This window comes from Dermacentor variabilis, chromosome 4, assembly GCF_050947875.1.
Source record: "Dermacentor variabilis isolate Ectoservices chromosome 4, ASM5094787v1, whole genome shotgun sequence".
In the NCBI taxonomy this organism is placed as follows: Eukaryota; Metazoa; Arthropoda; class Arachnida; order Ixodida; family Ixodidae; genus Dermacentor; species Dermacentor variabilis.
Window position 1 is genome coordinate 133,410,755 of NC_134571.1, and position 24,347 is coordinate 133,435,101.

The following is a 24,347-nucleotide window of genomic DNA, read 5'->3' on the forward strand; positions in this document are numbered from 1 at the left end:
TATTGTCATGCGCGTTTGTTTCTTACTGAGGCACTAAATATTTTAGCCGCTTGTTTGAATTCTAACTGAAAAATGTCTCACTATAGACTGTGTAGAACAAAAAGTTTATAAATATCACAAGCGTTAATTTTTCACAGTCTGCATATACATACTTATCACACATCACTATTCATACATATTATCTCATATATATATGTATATATATATATATATATATATATATATATATATATATATATATCCCTGTCCTCTGCTACAGATGAATTACAGATACAAAACAATACGGGCTAGAATATTACTAATCCATAAGGACATAGCAGGCACCTGCTGAATTGTACTACATTAATGAGAGGGTAGCCGTAATGGTAATAAAGCTAAATAGGAGGTATAGAGTGACTGCAGTATAAACCTACGCTCCAACCTCTAGTCACGATAAGGAAAAAAAAAGAACAGTTTTATAATGTTGAATTAACGCTGAGAAAAATGGAAGCCGTAGTCGTGGGCCACATCAATTCAAAAGCGGGGAAAGGGAGGCTCCTGAACAAGGAATCAGTATGTATGTCATCAATTCTAGGAACACTAAAGCAGTGATGTTGGTAGAACTTGAGGAAAGGAATAAGCTCCGAATAATAAACACCATAATAAACACCTTCTTCAGGAAGCGTAGTAATAGGAAGGGGACCTGGAAAAGCGCTAATGAAGAAGCGAGAAATGAAGTAGATTTCATACCATCTGCAGTGATGGCTAAGATTTCCCTGAATATGTGAAGGGAGAAAAAGTAAACTTAGACAAGAAGATACAGGCAAACCTAGACGAAGTATATGTAAATGTAGACGAATTCACGCATGTGCTTGCAAACAAATGTTTAACTTTAGAACATGGAGAAGAACATGAAATAGAGGTAATTAATGAAACCGTAATCAGGCTGGCTTCAGAAGCACCAGTTGAAGTGGGAGGTAAGGAACAAGGCAACCAGTAGGTAGGGTCTCCTAAATTAGGAAGGAGCTGACGAAGAAACTACTAAGGATGAAAGTGTCTAACTCAAGAGATCAGATAGAAATAGCGGAGCTGTCAAGACTGAGTAACATGGAGAAAGTAAGGGATATTCAAAATTAAAACTTACCGAACACTGTATGCACTGAAACATACCCAGAGTAATATCATTTCCAATTTCGAAGATATTTTAAATGCAGCGGAATAATTCTGTAATGACCTGTACAATACACAGGACAGCCACACTACCGCCATTCGAAGTAGTAATGAACAGACCACGGAGGCTCTCGCTATAACTAGGAATGAAGTTAGAAAGGCCTTGCAAGACATGACCCTGGGTAAGGCGACAAGAGAAGATGTAATAACATCGACTTAATCAAAGATAGAGGAGATGTCATGCTTGAAAAACTTACGGCCCTTTATAAGAAATGTCTCACGACTTCAAGGTTCCCAGAGAATTGTAAGAATTCCAACATTATACTAAACCACAAAGTTTTGGAGGACGCTTCAGCTTCGCCTTTGAGAGTGGAACGCGATTGTGTACAAAGTTCCCTGAGTGTTTCTCGTGCTTCCGGGCGACTTGAACCTATGTAGCCGTAATGTTTGCCGGGAAACGCTCGCGGTGAACGCTATGCACGAAGGTGGGCTTTCTCGTAGAAACGCGTCCTCTTGCGTGGGTCGCGATGGTTGGATGGATGGATAGATGGAAGGATGGATATTATGAGCGTCCCCTTTGGAACGGGGCGGTGGGTTGCGCCACCAAGCTCTTCCTACTATACTGCCTAATATCCTACCTAGGTTAAACAACGAAAAAAGAAAAAGAAAACACCCTGAACTACCACGCCCAAATTTTCTGATCCCCTATTGCGAACTGTGCTTTTGTACGTCTCCCTCTTTTGTCGTTTCCCTACTTTTCTTCCACCAATCCTCCAGTCGCCTCTTACTAATGTCTCTTGCGGACATGTTTACTTTACCACTGCTCCCTCTGAACCCAAGGGCTTCAAGGAGGCAAGTGGTGCCTAAATCTACCGCTGGGTAGACGTCTTCACATCCTAATAAAACACGCTCCGTAGTTTCCCTAGCTTTACCGCTGCAAGCACATGCTTTTTCTTCCTTCTTATATCTCGCTTTATAGGTGCGTGTTCCAAGGCATCCCGATCACGGTTCGAAAAATAATTAGCTTCCCTTTGAGTTATCATAAATGGTTTCTTTCCTGATTTCGTTCTTTCCTCTTAAGTAGTTACTCATGGCAGGCTTCTTTTTCATTGGCGCCACCCATGAGAATAATTCAGCCTCTCTGACTTTCCGCTTGACCTTCTTCGTTGCTGTGTTGTCCACTCTACAGGCCGCATACTTGCAGGTAAGCTTCCTAGTTCTTTTCCTCCACTGTCAATCAATGTTTTTCCTGTACAGATACCTGAACACACTCCCAGCACATTTACGTTCTTCCATATTCCTCAGCCGTTCTTCGTACTCAATTTTACTGCAAGCTTCCCTCACTTCAAAACTAGTCCAGCCCATATCACCATGCACAGCTTCATTTCTAGTATTCCCGTGAGCGCCCAATGCGAGGCGACCCACTGACCTTTGGTTCCCGTCGAGTCTTGATTGTACCCCTGTTTTATAGCAATCCCCATAGCACTCTGTGCTTCATTATGGCTGCATTTCTCTTCCCCTTTACTGTTATGGTTTTTTCCTGTGTTTCCATGTATCCACTACCTTCGTTTATCCATATACCACGGTATTTATATTCTGTTACCCGAGGTATTTCTTGGTCATGTATCTCCACTGTGTGTTCACGGTTTTCATTGAATACCATAACACCCGATTTTCTAACACTAAATTTCAAACCTAAATTGTTGCCTTCCTGTCCACAGATATCAGCCAGACGTTGCAAATCACTTGCTTCTTTGCTTGTTGACTAGCAACACAATGTCGTCCTCATAAAATAAACCTGGAAGTTGCTCCTCTATTACTGTACCCGCCTGTTTGTATGAGAGATTAAACGCCATATTACTTCCTTCTAGCGCCCTCTCCATCCTCACCATGTACATCATAAACAGCTGCGGGTTTAAATGGCACCCCTGCATCAGTCGCTTGTTGATATGAACTTTCTCCTCGCTCCTCATCCCTTCCCATTCAACGCAAACGGTATTTTCTAGGTAAATCTCTCTCAAAAGCTGTAGACAATCGTTACCTAAGCCTTCCTCTTCCAGAATATCCCACGAGATGTTACGGTCTACGTTGTCGTAGGCTCCTGTAATCTCTAAAAAGGCCACATACAACAGTCTGCTTTCTGCTTTTGATATTTCAATACACTGAGTAAGAACAAACAAGTTATCATCCAAACGCCTACCTATCCTGAAGCCATTCTGAAGCTCTCCCAAAATGCCATTATTCTCTGCACTTGCTTGAAGCTTTAATTTGATTGCCTGCATTGCTAGCCTGCATATTACCGATGTAATGGTCAACGGTCTATACCAGTGAATTCTGTCTTTCTCCCCCTTACCTTTACAAATTAAATTCATTCTACTTTGTCGCCAACTGTCTGGTATTCGCCTATCTTTTAAAGTTTTTTCCACTGCTTTCACCAGAGCTTCCTTACTTTTTGGTCCTAGTTCATTTATCAGCCTAACGGGAACCTCGTCTAGCCCTGTGGCTGTGCGCTTAGGAATTTTCTCTTCTGCTTTCTTTCAGTTTAAATTTGTCAGCACCACCTCCTTTTCCACTTGGGTCTCTTTCATGGTACAACCTCATCATCGCCTTGGAGAGATTCGGCTGTTGCTTTTCGGATGTAATTTATTGCCGCTTCTCCTTGCAGTCATTTTTCATCTTCGTCTAGGATATGTTGTTGTATTGTTGACTTCCTGCCTAATAATTTTATGCGGTTCAAAAATATTCTCGGTGCGGCCTTCTCTTTCTCACGTATTTCTGACAACCAAGGTTCACTTTCACCTTTTAATTTTCCTTGCACCAGTATTTGTACCATAGACTTTTTCTCCCGGTATATTTCCCGTTTACTGCTTACTTCATCCTGTGGCAACTGCGCCTTCTTTGCCTGCCTGTGCTCTCTAGATGCTTTCTGTCGTTCGGCAATCGCTTCTCGTATCTCCTTGTTCCACCAGCTTTTCGGTTTCTTTGTTCCTTTCCACGAACATGTTGTTTCTCTTTCCGTATTTCCGTCGTTATTACACTTAGAAGCTCACCATATTCCCACTCTTTACTTGGCCATTTGCCAAGTTCTTCCTCAACTCTAGTGACTGTATTTGCTATTTGTTCAGCGGTCAAATTTGGACTGGCCATTTTGCTCTCCTTGCTCTCTTTCCCAACTACATATCCCATTTTCAAAATGATGCGTTTATGGTCACTCCCTATGCTGTTAAACCCTTCCTCATCGATGACCATTTCTCTCATCTTATCATGAATTCTTTCTGTCATCAAACAGTAATCAATGGTCGATTGCCGGTTTCCACTTCCCACGTGATCTGTCCTTCACACTTAGGCCCTGTATTCACGGTCACAAGGTTATGTTGCTCACAAAGGTCCAGCATTTACTTCGCGTTATTGTCGGTATAGCCATCTAAATCCTGTATGTGGGCATTCATGTCACTTCATACGACAATTTCAGCACCACTCACGAAACCCTTAATATCAGCGCTTATGCATTCCACTAACTCTTTATTCTGCTCTGTGCAGTTTTTTCCGGTCCACAAATACGCAACGCCCACCCATGTTTCTTTCCCACTCATTGTACCTGATAACCAAGGATGCTCTTGACATTGTGAGTTTACTCTTTTCCATTTGGCTCCCTGATGGATGAGCGTTGCGACTGCCCCTCCCTTTCTTTCGACTTAGTTCTGTTGCACCCTTCCCAAACATAATTCTCAATAACTGGCGGCTCTTCTGAGTCTCTACGGTGCGTTTCTGCACCCGCATACACCCCTATTTCATCTCTGTGTGACTGCTACTCAATCTCTTCCCACTTTTCCTTTCTTCTGCCGCCCTGCATGTTTATGTAGCCTATTTCAAGGTGAGATCTTTTTCTTGTTTTCCTCCTTTTTTTTGTTATCGACAGCGATGCTCTTCGGGTGTTTCCCTAGGGGACCTTCTTCATTACAATCTACTCTGACCTCCTGAGCGTCCGCGGGCCTTCAGAAAAGCAACAGCGTGACCACCAAGTCGCCAGCCCACTTCTCGTGCTAGCCTGTAATTGAAGTGGATCCCTTCTCGTTTAAAACCACCACAACTTCTCACTTCCCTGTTTACTTCGACAACCTAGAAGCCTTTCACTCGGCTAATTTCCATATTGCCTCATTAGCAGCCACTACGGCTCTTTGTACATGACGGTCACACACAGGCACCTCTGGCACCGTGCACACCACGATCTGCACTTGACGGGATATCTCACGCAAGTCGTCCACCCCCTTCTCCAAGCGCGGGGCTAGTGCAGTCGGAAGCGATGCGGCGGAAGCGAGCGCCATCTGGTAGTGTTTCAAGGAAAGGCGTGCGCCGTACAGTGGTCTCCGAAATATTCACGCGCCGGCGCGCGCAAATGGCGGACGCTGTGGCCTGCCTATGATTGGTAGAAACGCTGGAAAAGGAGTTTGTAGAATTATGGTTTCTCGTATATTCAAATTAGTCACACACTATCATGTCTGAAGGGTGTGTGTATGTCGTACATTAAGATTTTTCTACGTACTTTAGCTTCTGAAATTCAATTAGTTTAATAGCTTCCTTGCGGCACATGGAGAGGCTGGGTATGAATGGTTCGAAAACATTTCTGCTGAAGCAACGTCCGACGCTGGACGTCGACGCGTGATGCCCACGTTAATGCCGGATTTCCTGCGACGCGGGAACCTTAACGCTGTCGCGTTAAAAGGGAGACGTCTAAAAAATGAAAACTTATAGGCCTATTAGCCTATACTCAGTTTTGTATAAAGTATTCCCGAAGATAATTTGCAATAGAATAAGGGCAACACTTGACTTCAGTCAACCGAGAAACAGGCTGGCTTCAAAGTAACAGGTACTCTACAAAGGATCACATCCATGTCATCAACCAGGCAATAGAGCAACCTGCCCAGCACAATACACCTCGCTATATGGCTTTCTTAGATTATGAAAAATAATTCGATTAATTAGAGATACCAGCAGGTCAGTACAAGAGGCACACGTAAATATCTTGAGAAATATCTACAAAACTTGCACAACTACCTTACTTCTCCAGAAGTAGAAAGATGCATATACGGAAAAGGGTTAGGCAAGGAGACGCCATCTCCCTAATGCTATTCACTGCGCGCTTGGAAGAAGTATTCAATATATTAAACTGGGAATGCTTTGGAGTAAGGATCAACAACGAATATCTCAGCAAGCTTCGGTTTGCAACTGACATTGTCCAGTTCAGCAACACTAGGGACGAAATACAACAAATGATTGAGGAACTTAACGGAGAAAGTGTACGAGTGGGGTTGAAGATTAATAGCCAGAAGACAAAGATAATTATCCATAGCTGTGCGAGGGAACAAGAGTTCAGCATCACTAGTCAGTCTCTAGAGTCTGTGAAGAAGTTTTTTTTTTACCTCGGTTAATTACTCACCGGGAACCCTGATCACTAGAAGGAAATTTACAGATGAATAAAAATAGGTTGGACCGCATACGGCAGACATTGTCAGCTCCTGACAGGTAGCGTGTAATTATAATTGAAAGGAATGGTGTACAATCAGTGCATTTTACTAGTCCTAAGATATGGAGAAGAATCTTGAAGGTTGACAAAGGAGATCGAGAACAAGTTGAAGGCCTCGCAGACAACGATGAAAGGAAATTTGGCAGGCGTTGTACTAAGAGACAGGAAGACAGCGGTGTGGATCATAGAGAAAACGAGGATAACCGATATTCTAATTCACAGAGAAAAAACTGGAGCTGGGCAGGATATGTAATGCGCAGGAGGGGTAACCAGTTCACCATTAGAGTTACATAAGAGTATGGAAGCGCAGTTCAGGACTGCAGAAAACTAGGTGGGGTGATGAAATTAGGAAATTCCCACGGGGTTAGTCGGAGATCGCATGGAGAGGCCTTCGTCTTGCAGTAGACCTAAAATAGGCTGCTGCTGCTGATGATGAACTTCATACATACATACATACATACATACATACATACATACATACATACATACATACATACATACATACATACATACATACATACATACATACATACATACATACATACATACATACATACATACATACATACATACGTAAGTACGTAGGTACGTACGTCCGTACACATCCCACACGCACATGGCGAAACAGCGTCGTTAGAATTCCGGCGGCCATCGCGCGCGCGAACCTGCATAGAAATATTTAAATGTGAGCGCACGCGCGATTAGGGAGAGCGTATGTTGATCGGCGTGCCTGATGTGAAGGCAATCATGTCCGAAAGGCGAGAGGCTGCGGAGGGGAGGACATGCCCTTCCCGGGGGCTTCCTCTTTCCAACAGCTCCAGTCGACCCCCCATCCTCCCATAGGCGAATTAACTCCAGGGACCCCTTGCTGTAGAAGCAGCCTTCTCCGACTACCCTCCGTTCATCTCCCACAATTATGATTTATTTGTATCCCTTCGCGTTCGCGTTAACTTCTACCGCAATGTTGCGGCCGTGGATGCTGCACCCGGTATTGACCTGTGCAGCCGCCTCAAAGTACGTGCCACTGTCAACGTACCAATGAGGGCAAAAGCACTCAGCGAGAACACGTGTAGGTATTATTTACTGTGTGGACCCATCTCTCTCTTGACGCCGACACTGTGCAACGCCACATCGAATGATCTGTACGGGGCGTACCGATCCTTTCCTTTCGCGTAGTGGTGGCGACGTGAGCGTCACATTCGCCCGCGACGTTGTGCCCGTGGACTTGATCCGGTTCAAGCAGCGACACCCGGTCCGTTCTAAGCTGCGGCGACCACTTCAGTGCGACCACGCCAGCGCGACTTGTTCGCATGACGCCCGCTGCCTCCGTTGTGGCCAGTGGCATGCAGTGAAACATTGCATATCGCAACGACCGTGTTGCGTTAACTGCAGTGGCAACCACGCTACATTAAAGTCAGCTGCCCTCACTGGCAGCTGGAGAGAAAGACAGTTATGTTGTTGTTCACTCAGCAGCCCATCACGCGCAAGCGGGTCCTCGAGTTAGCTAAAGCTCGCGCCGCATCTGCCCAACTCCACGAACAGCAGACAGCCGCTCTTCGCCTGTCCGCGAGCGTCCAGTCCAGTCTGACATCTCCTTTAGCGACGTCCTGCGCGGCCACAGTGCCCAAAGAGCCGAAGCAGCGCCGATTCATCGGCCCGCAGCTATCCCGGCCAGCGACCCAAGGGCTGCGCTGATTGCGCCTATCGCTGCAGCCGTATGTGGTGCGATGGATATCACCCCGATCATCGATGACACTGCACGCCAAATGTGCGCGGCGGCCCTCGCCGCACAAGAGGCCCTGTATCTTCATGGGTAGGCGCGGCTCAAAGCGCCGCTTTGGCTTTTTATTTTTTTAGGACTTCCCGCCTTCCTCAGGTTTCTTTCTTAACGTTCGTTCGTTGCCGAACGCCAATTACTGCAGCTCTTGGAGACAGGCGTGCTCTCCACGTATACTAGTGCTGCGGAAGCACTGGTTAATCACTCTGTTCTCTACGGGATTGGAAACGCTACTTAAGAAACTCAGTCATATTTCTCTCCTCACTCACCTTCCCCGTGCATGTGCTCTTGTGCTCTTTCGCACGAGCGGCAGTTACGGCGCTGCACTTATCTCTTCTTATATCTTAAAAATAGTAACATTCTCTAGAAAGGGGTGGTGACACATAGCCACCTAGCCTGTTTGAGCTTACCAGGTAATGTATACATATATATCAGTTCAGCGTTGTATCTATATTTTCTTAATGCTATTTCTTTCATTAAAACATGCCTCAAATTAATTGATGCGCGCACATCGTGACGGCCGTGGAGGCAGCGTAGCTATCTTGATAAAAAGCCGTATAATATGTTTACGGAAGGATGAAAGAAGAGAGAGGAAGATCGCAGGACGCTGGTGGCTGCGTGGTGTTGGTGGTCAGCCATCTTCACTACTCTGACTCATTTTCTATATATATTTTAAATACAGTCTTTCTACACTCACAACGTCCCCGTAACATATTGGTGAAAGGTGCGGGGTACCACGGCTGGACACGGAGCTCCGCAGTGGACGTCGGATCACCGTCCGCACCATGAACTATGGTGAGCACGCGGGGTCAACGTCGTTGCCGCCTCCTACGCCACCATCACCAGGTACGTCGCTGTCACCTTCGGTTGTCGTACAACCCAAGGATCCTGCAACTGTCAGCGGGACCGATGGTGCCGACGTTGAAGAGTGGGTGGCCATGTACGAAAGCGTGAGTGGAATCAACAAGTGGTATCCTACGCTTATGCTAGCTAACCAGTTGTTGTACTTAAAAGGCACGGCAAAGGCGTGGTACGAAAACCACGAAGAGGAGCTAACCAACTGGGACCAATGCAAAGAGAAGTTGACAGAGTTGTTTGGCAAACCAGCTGGCCGTAAAATTGCCGCAAAGCAGGAACTGGCTTCCCGTGTGCGGTCATCCACGGAGTCCTACGTCTCGTACATCCAGGACATGCTGGCACTTTGTCGTGAAGCCAATCACGACAATACCGAAGATGATAAGGTCGGGCAGGTGCTTATGGGCATTGCTAACGACGTGTTTAATCTGCTGATGTTCAAAAGATGCTTTACAGTTGGTGATATTATCAAACAGTGCCGACCATTCAAGCAGGCAAAAATCCGACGCATTTTGCAACCATTGGCCAGACTTCCAAATGCTGCCGCAACGTCGACGTGTGAAGATCAACCCACATAGCAGTATGCGCCGCCATCAGAGGACGTTGTGCGAACCGTTCGACGTGAACTGGATGCAATAGCACCCGCAGCTTTCTGTTCGTGTAGCCCTGATGCTACCACTTCTTCAGTTCCCTTCGTACAAGCCATCCTTCGCCAGGAACTTGAAAACATTGGTTTACATTCTGTCTTTGCTGTCGCCAATGCCAGAACTAATGAACGTCCTTCTCTATTTTCGCTCCTCCCCGACGCTTCTCTTCGCGTTATCGCCACCCGACTCAGTGGAGAACTGCGGACAACCATCCGATATGTTTCACCTGTCGCCGCAGTGGTCATCTCGCCCGATACTGTCGCAACTCATGGCATTCAACACCTCACACGCTGACCAACCTGAACCGTTTTAATGGAAATAGCCGCAGTGTTTCACCCTCCGTCGAGTCTAACAGCGCCGACAACTCCGCTATCAACACATGGTAAAGTCACTCACCATCGGAGCACGAACACCCGTCTCGTTCACCACAAACGCGTCCTCCATCTTCCCGTTCGCCGCAGCCACGTCGCCATTTGTCCCGTGTAGCTTTAGGCCCCACCCTTTCATATAGCTAAGAGATGCAGCCCTCGGGGTGGTGCTGCATTGCCTACTACTGCAGCAAATGCTCTGTCTGTGCCCACAAAGAAAAGTGTATCTGACGGTAAAATTCACGCGTACCTGTCCAAGCGCTCGTCGACACTGGCTCCCACGTTCTGTGATGAGTGCTAGCCTGCGTAGACGTTTAAAGAAGGTCTTCATCCCAGCAGCTGCCCGAGTGCTTCGTGTGGCCGACGGCGGCGTGCTGGTTGTTCTTGGAATGCGTTTAAGTATAGCCGACCGCCCTAGTTCTGTTCTCTTTGCAGTGATCGACAACTGCCCTCATGACATTACCCTCGGATTGGACTTTTTATCCCATCATTCCACTCTCATGGACAGCGCAACCGGCGTTCTTCATTTGAAACTGCCTCAAGTCGCCGATGCTCCGCGCACCGCAACACCGCACTTATGTTCGCTTCACGATGTGCGTCTGTCAGCTGAGGCAGTCACGTCTATTTGACTGCAAAGCCACGGATTTCTGACGGTGAATATGTTCTTCGTCCCATCATCGACGTGCTTCTGAACCGAAACGTTGCTCTTCCACATACGCTGCTGACCATTAAAAATAGCGGCGTCTTTCTTTCGCTTGTGCCCTCAAGCTTGTGCCCTCAATTTCAGCTTGTGCCCTCAAGCTCTTCCAGCCGGCACGTTCATGGCCAGCGTTTCTAATACTTCCGAATTTGAAATTGAAAGTCTGGATGCCGAAAGTGGCTTCTTAGAGTGAATTGCAGCTCACAGCTCTGGTTCTCTAACGGATGACTTCGCGAACATGATTGCACGTGACCACACCTATGCACAGGCCACGCACATACTTCTTCTTCTCGAATCGTGCCGTGACATCTTTTATTTCGGCGGCAGGGCTTTAGGACAAATGTCTGTTCACCACCCTATGAACATTGCAGACACGAATCCTGTTCGCATCCCTGTGGCGTATCGCATGCAGAACGTAGAGTCATCCAATGAGAAGTGGACAAAATCCTCCGCTAAGGGGTCACCGAAACATCAACCAGTCTTTGGGCTTCGCCTCTCGTCCTTGTGAAAAAAATGGTATCTGGCGTTGTTGCGTCGGTTATCGCCATTTAAAGAAGATCACCCGAAAGGACGTCCACCCGCTACCACGCATCGATGACGTCCTTGGACTGCCTTCACGGAGCTAAATACTTTTCGTCCATCCATCTTCGATCCGGCTACTGGCACATTTCAATTGATGAAATTGACTACGAGAAGACGGCCTTCATAACGCTGGATAACGTGTATCAGTTCATAGTCATGCCCTTTAGCGTATGCAATGCTCCTGCGACATTGGAACGCATGATGGACTCTCTTCTGTCAGTCTACAAATGGACCACCTGTCTCTGTTACCTTGACGACGTTATTGTTTTTCCTCCCACATTGGGCAGCCACCTTACCCGAGTCGCTGCCATTCTTGCGTTCTTCCGAAAAGTCGACCTCCAACTGAACTCCATGAAGTATCAATACGGGCACCCTCAGATTACCGTGTTGGGGCACCTGGTTGACACATACGGTGTCCAACCAGATCCAAAAAAAGTTTGCGCCGTACGCAGTTTCCCTGTGCCACGTTCTGCTTCAGACGTGCGATGCTTCGTCGGCCTGTGTTCTTACTTTCACCGCTTCGTCAAAAACTTCGCCGACGTTGCTCAGCCTTTGACAGACATACTAAAGAAGAACACTCCGTCCTCACGGCGCCTTGAGCAAGCTCACGCGTTCGCCGCTCTCATCGGATTTCTGACCACCCCTCCCATACTTGCCCACTTTGATCCATCTGCGCCGACCACTGACGGAAACGGCCATGGCATCGGCGCTGTTCTCGTCCAACACCATAATGGTACCGAGCGAGTGATAGCTTACGTCAGCCGCATGCTGTGACATCCTTAGAGAAATTACTACATCAATGAGTGGGAGTGCTTGGCTTTAGTTTTGGCTGTCGCCAAGTTCCGGCAATATTTGTACGGCCGTATGTTTGCGGCCAATACGGACCAAGACGTACTCTGCTGGCTGTCTTCCCTCCGAGACCCGACAGGGCGGCTTGGTCGCTGGGCTTTGCGGATCCAGGAATTTCCTTTTGCTGCCAATTACAAGACTGGACGCCCCGTGCATCCCCCGATCCTGCTGCGCATGATGCGTTGACCTGCGTGATGCCTTTTACTGACATGACCGAGATGCGCGCTGAACAACAGCGTGACGAATACTTACAGTTCATCATCATCATCAGCATCATCATCATCATCAGCATGGTTATGTCCACTGCAGGGCAAAGGCCTCTCCCATACTTCTCCAACTACCCCGATCATGTACTAATTGTGGCCATGTTGTACCTGCAAACTTCTTAATCTTATCCGCCCACCTAACTTTCTGCCGACCTGTGCTACGCTTTCCTTCCGTTGGAATCCATTCCGTAACTCTTAATGACCATCGGTTATCTTCCCTCCTCATTACGTGTCCTGCCCATGCCCATTTCTCTTTCTTGATTTCTACTAAGATATCATTACCTCACGTTAGCTCCCTCACCCAATCTGCTCTTTTCTTATCCCTTAACGTTACACCTTTCATTTTTCTTTCCATAGCTCGTTGCGTCGTCCTCAATTTAAGTAGAACCCGTTTCGAAAGCCTCCAGATTTCTGCCCCGTACGTAAGTACTGGTAAGACACAGCTGCTATAAACTTTTCTCTTGAGGGATAATGGCAACCTGCTGTTCATGATCTGAGTATGCCTGCCAAACGCACCCCAGCTCATTCTTATTCTTTCGATTATTTCACTCTCATGATCCGGATCCGCAGTCACTACCTGTCCTAAGTAGATGTATTCTCTTACCACTTCCAGTGCCTCACTACCAATTGTAAACTGCTGTTCCCTTCCGAGACTGTTACTTTAGTTTTCTGCAGATTAATTTTTAGACCCACCCTTCCGCTTTGCCTCTCCAGGTCAGTGAGCATGCATAGCAGTTGGTCCCCTGAGTTACTAAGCAAGGCAGTATCATCAGCGAATAGCAAGTTACTAAGGTATTCTCCATTAACTCTTATCCCCAATTTTTCCCAATCGAGGTCTCTGAATACCTCCTGTAAACACGCAGTGAATAGCATCGGAGAGATCGTATCTCCCTGCCTGACGCCTTTCTTTATTGGGATTTTGTTGCTTTCTTTATGGAGGACTATGGTGTCTGTGGAGCCGCTTAGATATCTTTCAGTATTTTTACATACGGCTCGTCTACACCCTGATTCCGCAATGCCTCCATGACTGCTGTGGTTTCGACTGAATCAAACGCATTCTCGTAGTAAACGAAAGCTATATATAAAGGTTGGTTATATTCCGCACATTTTTCTATCAGCTGACTGATAGTGTGAATATGGTCTATTGTTGAGTAGCTTTTACGGAATCCTGCCTGGTCCTTAGCTTGACAGAAGTCTAAGGTGTTCCTGATTCTATTTGCAATTACCTTAGTAAATACTTTGTAGGCAACGGACAGTAAACTTATCGGTCTACAATTTTTCAAGTCTTTGGCGTGCCCTTTCTTATGGATTAGGATTATGTTAGCGTTTTTCCAAGATTCGGGTACGCTCGAAGTCATTAGGCATTGCGTATACAGGGTGGCCAGTTTCTCTAGAACAATCTGCCCACCATCCTTCAACAAATCTGCTGTTACCTGATCCTCCCCAGCTGCCATCCCCCTTTGCATAGCTCCCAAGGCTTTGTTTACTTCTTCCGGTGTTACCTGTGGGATTTCAAATTCTTCTAGGCTATTCTCTCTGCCATTATCGTCGTGGGTGCCACTGGTACTGTATAAATCTCTATAGAACTCCTCAGCCACTTCAACTATCTCATCCATATTATTAATGAGAATCCCGGCTTTGTCTCTTAACGCATACATCTGATTCTTGCCAATTCCTAGTTTCTTCTTCACTCCTTTCAGGCTTCCTCCGTTCCTGAGAGCATGTTCAATTCTATCCATATTATACTCCCTTATGTCAGCTGTCTTACGCTTGTTGATTAACTTCGAAAGTTCTGTTAGTTCTATTCTAGCTGTAGGGTTAGAGGCTTTCATACACTGGCGTTTCTTGATCAGATCTTTCGTCTCCTGCGATAGCTTACTGGTATCCTGTCTCACGGAGTTACCACCGACTTCTATTGCACACTCCTTAATGGTGGCCACAAGATTGTCGTTCATTGCTTCAACACTAAGGTCCTCTTCCTTAGTTAAAGCCGAATACCTGTTCTGTAGCTTGATTTGGAATTCCTCTGTTTTCCCTCTTACCGCTAATTCATTGATCGGCTTCTTATGTACCAGTTGCTTCCGTTCCCTCCTCAGGTCTACGCTAATTCGACTTCTTACCATCCTATGGTCACTGCAGCGCACCTTGCCGAGCACGTCCACATCTTGTATGATGCCAGGGTTAGCGCAGAGTATGAAGTCTATTTCATTCCTAGTCTCGCCGTTCGGGCTCCTCCACGTCCACTTTCAGCTATCTCGCTTGCGGAAGAAGGTATTCATTATCCGCATATTATTCTGTTCCGGAAGCTCTACTAATAACTCTCCCCTGCTATTCCTAGTGTCTATGCCATATTCCCCCATTGCCTTGTCTCCAGCCTGCTTCTTGCCTACCTTGGCATTGAAGTCGCCCATCTGTATACTGTATATTGTTTTGACTTTACCCATCGCCGATTCCACGTCTTCATAGATGCTTTCGACTTCCTGGTCATCATGACTGGATGTAGGGGCGTAGGCCTGTACAACCTTCATTTTGTACCTCTTATTAAGATTCACAACAAGACCTGCCACCCTCTCGTTATAGCTATAGAATCCCTGTATGTTAGTATGTTACCAGCTATGTTTTTATTAATCAGGATTCCGACTCCTAGTTTTCCACTCTCCGCTAAGCCCCGGTAGCACAGGACGTGCCCGCGTTTTAGCACTCTATAAGCTTCTTTTGGCCTCCTAACTTTAGTGAGCCCTATGATATGCCATTTACTGCCCTCTAATTCCTCCAATAGAACTGCTAGACTCGCCTCACTAGATAACGTTCTAGCGTTAACCGCTGCCAGGTTCACATTCCAATGGCGGCCTGTCCGGAGCCAGGGATTCTTAGCACCCTCTGCAGCGTAGCAGGTCATACCGCCGCCGTGATCAGTTGCTTCGCAGCTGCTGGGGACTGAGGGCCGTGGTTTGATTGTTGTGTTCATATAGGAGGTTGTGGCCAATCCTGCTCTGGTAAGGGAGTGCGTTACCGGTTCTGGTCACCGGGATCCATCATCGTCATCCCGAAGTCCATCATCGCCAGAGTGCAATCTTCCAGAATTTACGGCACGTGCCGCATGTTCGTGCTGACCACGGTATCTTTCACCGCAGCATTATGACCCCTGACTGCCCTGAGTTGCTCCTTGTCCGTCCTCATCATCTGCGATCCATCGCTCTCGAACTGCTTCACGATGAACCGACGCGGGACACCTTGGAGTTTGGCGTACATACGGCCGCGTGCGACGCCGGTTCTTCTGGCCGGGTCTCTATCGCTCCGTGCGTCGCCGTGTCGCACCTTGCGAATTGTGTCAGCGCCATAAAAAACCACCCCTGCCACCTGTTGGACGACTCCATCCAACTGAAGTTCCCTCTTAACCGTTCTTTCGCGTAGTCCTTGACCTGCTTGGCCCTTTTCCGACGACGACTAGAGGGAATAAGTGGATCGCCGTCGCTACTGATTACGCGACACGCTACGCTATAAGAAAGGCATTGGCGACTGGTGCGCCTCGACAGTTACAGACCACGGGCGCTCGTTCTTGTGCGAGTTGTCGACGACCTTCTCCGCCCTTGTGCCACTGAGCACAGGTTGTTCACCGCCTAGCACCCACAAACGAACGGTCTTAAAGAACGTCTCAACCGAACAATCACAGAGATGCTGTCGATGCACGTCTCCAACAAACACCGCGACTGGGACGCCACGCTTGCTTGCGTGACGTTCGGGTATAACTCGTCCCGACTTGACACCGCAGGATATTCACCCTTTTTAATTTGGATGGTCCCGAGCACACGCTGCCCTTTGACACCGTCCTCCCTTCTGTACCACGTGTTCCCTCTGAGCACGTTCGTGAAGTCATCGATCGCGCTCACTTGGCACGTCAAGTCGCCGGATCTCGTTTATTAGCCTCGCAGCATATACACAAAGAGCGTTGCGACCGCTGCCATCGCGATCTCAAGTTCGCACCAGGTGCTTGGGTGCTCATCTGGTCCCCAGATCGTTGGTTTGGCCTCTCCCAGAAGCTTCTCTCGTTACACAGGGCCTTATGAAGTTCTACGCCAAGTTAACGATGTAAATTACGAGATTTCGTCGCTACAGTTTGATTGAGCTTCAAGTCCGACGCCTGTTGATATCGTGTACGTTTAGCGACTGAAGCCATACTTCGCTCGCAATTCTTCGCCTACCATGCACCGAGACGGCGCTTCACCACCCGGGGGTCCTGTTAGGGAAGGATGAAAGAAGAGAGAGGAAGAAAGAGATCGTGGAATGATGGCTGCGGCGTGTTGTTGTTGGTCAGCCATCTTAACTACTCTGACTCATTTGGTATATATATCGTAAATACACTCTTTATATGCTCTCAAAATCGCCATCGCATATTTCATGAAGCGCCTGGAATAGACAACCATGAAAGTGATTGCTGGACTAGTAGTGGGATAATACGTCATTGTTATTAGGTGCTATTTACAGAGGCCCTGTAGCGCCTGAAAAATACCTCTTGAAGGTGCATGATTACCTACACGACAGTATAAATAACCGACGAATCTTTTATTAACCGGTCATTTTAATCTAGCTGGAATAGGCTGGGATAAGTTTCGTGGGCAACAGAGATGCAAAAAACTGTTTGCACTTGTTTGATATAATGTTCGGTCTTTCTTCTTCGCAGATCGCTAGAGAACCTGTGAATCTCCAAGAAGATGCCTGCATAGTACTTGATCTTTCTTGAGTATCGCAGTCGCTACCACCACATATAGGCATTGAAGAGGGGATTTCAGATCGTGAGATGCTGGTTATAACATTTTTTATTTCTAGTACGAGCGCTAGCTGCAAGGCCGAACGATCTCGAACAGCTTTCAAAGAATATAGGCGAGCTAATGATGAGAGTGTTATTGACTACTTAGAAGAAACCTTGAATAGTTTCTCAGCTCAATTGTCCAGAGGTGCTAACGGTCTCTGGGTTAACCAAAGAGGCTATAATACATTGCAAAAGTAACTTCATACCAGCAAAATTCAAAAGAATTGAATGGTAATCACCGTGGACCATGCCATGCAGAAATCACGAACAAAAATATTAAAAATACCAAGAGAAAAAGGGATAATTCTGCAGAGATAAGAGAGCTCAGTGCAAAGTGAAGCTTAAAATAAAGGCTACAAAGGAGTTCTTTTAGATACGTTAAGGAATTTCATAAGGAGTCGACGACTGGCACTACTTGTCGAAACCAGAATGCGCGAGCCGTAAAATAAAAGTGGCAGATTTTGTCATAGAAGACATGCACATTGTAGCAAATGTATTTTACAACTATTGCCAATCCTCGCGCGGATATTTTCACGTGCACGACTACCTCGGCTGCGGCCTTGGCAGTCGATGACAACCGCGTTGGCGAAATTGTGATAACAGAGTCGGGCACTTGAAACTTGCTTTCGCATATAGACACCGTGTAGGTGGCGGCGGTGTGAGAATCTAGTAAATGTGTTTTAAAAACGATACTAATTGAGGATATCATTTGCATCAGAATTGAACACAATGTAGTAGAATGAATATCAGCCTGTCTATCAAACCGGACTCAGTATGTTGCCATAAGGTAGTATGACTGTGACCAAGTCGAAGTTTATACAGGGGTGCCACAGGGATCCATATAGGGTCCGTTATTATTTCTTATGTACGTTAACCACATCACATGTTGCGCAGAAAATTGAGTGAGATTGCGTCTTTTCGCTGATGACTTCGCAATTTACACTTGTGTGCGAGGAATCGACGATAAGCTTAGAATAAATACTACACTAAACAATACAGCCCGTTGCATGTGGCGACTGGAAATATAATCTGAAGAAAACAAATTCTATGGCAAGAACTCATAGAACGACGATATTTAGTTTGAATGATATATTAATAGGTAACAATTCGTTAGAAATTCACAAAATAAAATATTTAGGATGTGGGGAACGAGGCGCCTTCCCTCGCCTCGTTCCCCAGCTCACGCGTTGTGATTACTTCGATCTCCGGGAACCGCAGTCATAACGGCAAATTGGCAGACACGGCTAGCGCGCCAGAGCTAATTTCCCGCGCAAACCTTACTTCTCCCTCGCGGGGTCGAGTCACCTTGCTAGCAATTGTCAACGGGATGCGCCCTCATTGGACTCGAGTGGCGGTCCTCGCGCGCTCTCTCTTCACGAGCTCTCTTCCACTGAGCGCTTTATCGCCAGGGTTGCCCGTTTGGGCTATTACTAGCCAAATTGGGCTACGTTTTATGCGGGTTGGCGTCGAAAATTCTAAGTTCGCCACATGGCGATATTTTGGCTATTTTTGTCTTTAGAGCTTCCAAGTGCTGAGTACCACGTCAGCACTGACGAAATTTGGGAACGCCGGTATATGAAGACCCAAAGCTCATTGCTGCTGCAGACATGTATTCAATCTCTAAGGCTGTGTTTTTAGGCAATGTCGGCGCTGGGAGGATGGCATTAGGTCATGGCATCCATGTTTATGCATTATTATAGCACCAAGCTCTCTTTCTTTCGCTTATGATTTCGGCACCACCTGCTACCGGTTCACAGGTGGTTCAACAAGAAAAACGATGGGGCTTAAATCTGTCGAGTGCCTGTTCCGTGCTCGAGAATATACAGCAAACTATTAAGTGGACTTCCACAACAGCTTAAGTATTTGCAGGCATGTCGTAGTGATACATTATCGCCCGTGTTCCTTCAATATTTATCAAGTGTTCCTCGAAGCCTATTGTTTGGTTTTCCCGCAAATCAGCACGTGATTTACCCAGTAAATTTACAAAAAAAATGCGCAGGTCACATCGGGCGAGAAACACGTTGGAGCGAATCTTTACATGTTCAGCTAAGCGCAGCAGTCTCGACTGCCGATCAAAACAAGATATTCTGCTGTTGTGGTCTGCATGTTCGCGAGAGTACTGCACGAACATGGTCTTCGAATGAGAACATTGACAACCTTTCATCCGGAGAGCTTCTCTCTGCAGAGAGCTGTGTGCTGTGTAAAGCAAGGTAGCGCGCTGCAATCATGGTTATACTACGTGATAGCACTAACAGCCAATTAGTAAGACGCGTGCCTCAACAGAGCTTCAGGTAGCACTTCACGTAGCACTTCAGGGGCACGAACATATATCGGCTAGAGTAGTCGCCTGGCTGAGAAATCTGGGAAGAAGAATTTCAGCATGGGCAAGTGGACGAAGTGCATCCATGCGTATAAGAGGGAATAGGAGAAGGACCCCTCTTTGCAAGGTCAATTTTATGATCATCTTCGTCTTTAAAAACGTCTGGTGCTGCGTAATGTCGGAATGATGTAAGAGGTTTCTTTCTTGATTCTAAAATTTTTCGAATTTATCCTGCAATCGATCGACCTTATTGCATCTGAAATCATCGGTCACTCGATTGTGACCAGCCGAAGCTGATCCGCGAGCTTGTAGTTGGTAATACTCTGCCGGAGTCTTATGGAAAAATTCCTCGGGTAAAACGAGGCGTGAACTAAGATTAGCTTGGAACATGGCTCAGTCAGGTACCAATGACACCAGGAGTGGATCGGAAAAGAAATCCTTCGGTTGACTGCAAAAATAAGTCGTATCCAAATCTACGTCTGCGTGCCAGCTCTCACTAGAAATCTTGTGTGGTGCTGGTTGTATTCGGCGGAAGTAATTTAGTAACCGGAAATACGCGGTGGGATTTGGGCAATATATATATAGCACACCTGGAGAACATCATCAAACGCTTTGGATATGTGTTTGGCTACTTTTCGTTCACGAAATTTTGGGTCTGCATATTTTTGGGCTATGTAGGTTGAAATCATTTGGCGATTTTTGTTGGGGCCGTCTGGCAACCCTGTTTATCGCCGCGGCAGATGCTCGCGGGCCAGCAACGAGTTGGTTGCTGGCCCGTAAACATAACGAGTTGGTTACATGGGACTTTCCTCGATCCCGCGACTTCTGGTTCCCGCGCTTCGTCTTCTCGGTCTTGCGTTTAGCCTTTGCCCGTAAGCGCCGTGAATGTCCCACTGTGATGTATCTTGGGAGAATAAAGCCGCGTTTGTCGGCAATCTGACTCTAGTGTCTTCTCTGCTTCGTGTCGGAGAGCTGACGAACTCTGCTGTTCGGACGCTCATCTCTCGAACATGCAGGAAGGCCGGTTTAGGGCTGCATGATTGCTTTGTATATACTTTGGCAGTGCCGCGAGTTGCCCACGTATTTTATGCAGCGCGTCCGGGTGGCAACCGTTTCTGTTTTTGAGTGGTTGAACGGCCCGCGTGGTATCGAGTGACGAGCCGTGGCGGCGGCAGGGGGGGGGAGGGGGCGGTGCGGATGCGGAGCACGCGGTCTCACGCTCATTGGGTTGGCATTCCGCCGATGGCCATAATAGGTCCACGCAGACAAACCTCGAGTGGGACGGCTGAACGCGCTGTGGCGCCGACTCCAGAGTCCCCTTCTGCACATAGATGCCGCCTAGGTTTAGAGGGGCCTAGCAATGTTGCGCGTACGGAGCGGGGTCCGCTCTCCTACCCGTCCGGGCAGCAACCACGTGTCTCTTGTTTTGGGCGCTGAGAAAATCCCGCGTGGTGCCGAGTGACAACTTGCGGTGCGTGTCCTAGATAGAGGCGTGGTGTGCATGCGGAGATCGCGTTCGGAGAACGTCGTCTCGAGAACACCGAGCCCGGATGCCGCCAACGGTGATTATTTTTCCACGCGGAAAAGCCTTGAGGGGGCACTGCAGTACGCGCTTTTGTGACACCAGCGCCCGAGCCCCCTGCTGCCTAGAAACGCCGCTGGGATTCGAGATGGTCTGAATAAATCACGCGTGCCTGGCGTGTTTGCTGAGGCTGTCACTGACCACGCGGAAATAGGAGAGGGAAACTGAGTTGTGGGAAGGCGAAAAGCAGGCTTGCTTTCCAATAGATTTACTTTTGAGAGTAAAGACATCCCTTTGTGTTGTGGCTCACCAAACTTTCAACTCTCATTGGCAACAGCTTATGTGGGACGGGCTAACGGTCCTACCTCCCTTTTATTTCTCTCTTTCACCTATAACAATCGAGATGAGGTGCTTATTTCTCAATCTAGGTTGTAATCACTAAACCTGATAGTTCAGTAAGACTCCATACGATGCAGCGCTGGTCTGGGCCGTAACCACTTAGTGGTAGGACAGTCAGACTCGGTTGGTTGTATGTAGTGACAGTTATCCTAGGCTCTAACTTAAGAAAAATAGAAGAATAAGGCGCTGTTTACTTGTGTGTTTTGCTTCTGTGTCTTTTGCTAATTCTGCATTTGACTGTGGAAATATTTTCATTTGCAATATATCTTCAAGTTTTCTTACCTCCAACCTGCCTCCTGCTTCATCAACGCCGATAATCACATTGAAGAGACTTTGATCGACTCCAAAGAGAAAAGAACAAACTTAACTGGCACAGTCGACAGGATAAGCGAGCTCTACAACATCAAATACTGGACCAGTGGTGAGATCAAGGCATTCAACGACCGCCTCCTGCACCTTCGAGAAGATACCACAGCAGCCAAGCCCGGCACCGCGGAGGAGACCCGGAAACGACAGTGCATTCAGCAACGGGTGAGCAGGATTTCTTGCGTCTTTCTCAAGTTGGCATGACAGCTGATGTGTCATGGTGAGAAGCACATGGTGAGAACACGCGGGAGCGCGGAGACAATGGAGTCTAATGGAGTTGAGGGTGTGACTGTAGCGCAAATGGATCGGAATCAGCAGTTATGAAATGACGATATTCTAAATTCCGATAAGTCAAATGAACTGAGAGCACCCAATCAGGGCAAGTAATTGTCGCAGCAGGCATCTCAGCCTTTGCAAACTCCGAATAATACAAGAACGCTCGAAATTGAAATTCAAAGGCTCAGTGCTCAGACTACTTCTATAGAACTTCAGATTGAGTACGAAAGGCTGTTGCAGACAAGGAGGAATGCTGAACGTCTCAAAGGCACGTTGTCCAGCACTGGGTCGGAGCGGGGCGAGCGAAGGTGAATAGGCTTCGACTCCATCGATCAATGCGCAAAAGTGCTGAAAGGTTTCCGCCTGCCGTGTGGCGCGGATGTACCCTTATGGTTTGAGGAAGTAGAAAATGTTTTTGCTGTGTACAGGGTACCGTAGGAGAGTCGCCTGCATCTAGTCATGTCAGCGCTAACGGAACGCGTTCGCTACCTTCTGTGTAATCTCAACCAGGAAGAGAGTACAGATTACAAGTCTGTTAGAGGCAGTGTTGATGGAACTGAAGCTTTCTCCGGCGGAGTATCTGCAGAGGTTTGAGAGAGCAGTGAAGCAGAAGGAGTAGACGTGATCACAGTGAGGGTCGCGATTGAAGACATATTTCTCCTACTACCTTGAAGTAAGAGGGGCCGACATTGTAGAAGTTACGGCAGAATTCATGGCTGGGGATCGTATAAAAGAGGGCCTTAGTATAGAGGGTCTTGAGTACGTGAGGCTACGAGAAGGCGAGGGATGACTTAGGCCACCTGAGATAGCCAAAGTACTACTAACTGTAGAACAAGTGAAAGGCAAAGGATACGCCTCAAAGTCATAAGCGGCAGAGATGGGGCAAAAGCCGACGCGAGTAGCGGAGAGCGCCCTTAAGTGCCACGTATGTCAGAGCTCAGACCATCTTGCTAAGTACTGCCCGAAGCCTGGTGACAAGGAAAACCAGTCAAAGAAGGCTATCGAGCCAAGGTAGAGGGCACAAAGGGTGGCGATGGCCCACGAGACGGGAAGTGAGATACCGGTTGGAGTCTTTGCTGCAAAGGTTAAAACCCTGAAACACACATTTGAAGGCATGACTAACCTGTAGTTGGTCCCTATCTCATGCGGAGACGTATCCACAGATCCGATTCTAGATACAGGGAGTGAAATAATGTCATACGCGAGAGCCTGCTTCCGCAAAGTATCGTGGAGCCGTCAGGCATGATAACATTGGTGTCTGCATTTGGTAAAACTATCGAGGCAAAGCTGGCAACGTTGCCGGTAAAGTTAAATAGGCCGGAAATGGCGGTGGAATCTCAGAACATTGACCTAGTCTGCGCGTTGACTAGGGAGCTCGTCGAGGGCACATATTGTTTCTTATGCAAGGGAGAGTAGGAACAGTTGTTGAAAGCCAGCAGCTCTCTGGCATCCATTCTAGCACCGGCCGGGCCTGCCCAGAGGATAGAGCGATCAAATGAGAAAACCGACGTAGTGGCCTGCAACGTTACTTTGGAGGAGGAAGGTGTTTCTGGTGAAGTTGAGCTAATTTAGGAAGAGAGGTATGAGTCATTAAGCCAGAGAAAAGAGTTCCGCACAGTGCTGCTTGCTGACGCTGCCTTAAAAAAAGGTTGGGACCATGATCGAAGTGGGAAATCCGGCATGTTCGGCTCTGATGGACTCTTATACCACTGAGACTCAATAGTGGGCACCCGAGTGAGACATTTAGTTGTTCCCAAATACAAGCGCAGTGAGGTGATGTGTTTAGCTCACCAGTCACTATGCGCAGGGCACCTAGGGCCAAAGAAAATCAAAGCATGCATTAGGTACAATTTTTTTGGCCTTGCATGGAGAAGGAGGTATTAGAGTATTGTCGTTGATGCCATGATTGTCAAATTCGCTCTGGCAGGCGTCGCACG

The 24,347-nt window shown here is 47.3% G+C and overlaps 1 protein-coding gene across 4 annotated transcripts in view; it reads right to left on the reverse strand.

Moving 5' to 3' along the window:
• LOC142579799 (uncharacterized) overlaps positions 1–24,347 on the reverse strand; it is a 210,873-nt gene that overhangs the window by 135,313 nt on the left and 51,213 nt on the right. The window contains exon 5 of one of the 4 annotated variants that reach the window (XM_075690374.1): positions 16,636–16,954. The exons of the other annotated variants lie outside the window; for them this stretch is intronic. Within the exon in view, the coding sequence (XP_075546489.1) occupies positions 16,878–16,954 (77 nt within the window). The 3' untranslated portion in view covers positions 16,636–16,877. Of the gene's footprint in view, positions 1–16,635; positions 16,955–24,347 lie in introns of those variants that run through there. 4 annotated transcript variants of the gene reach the window in all.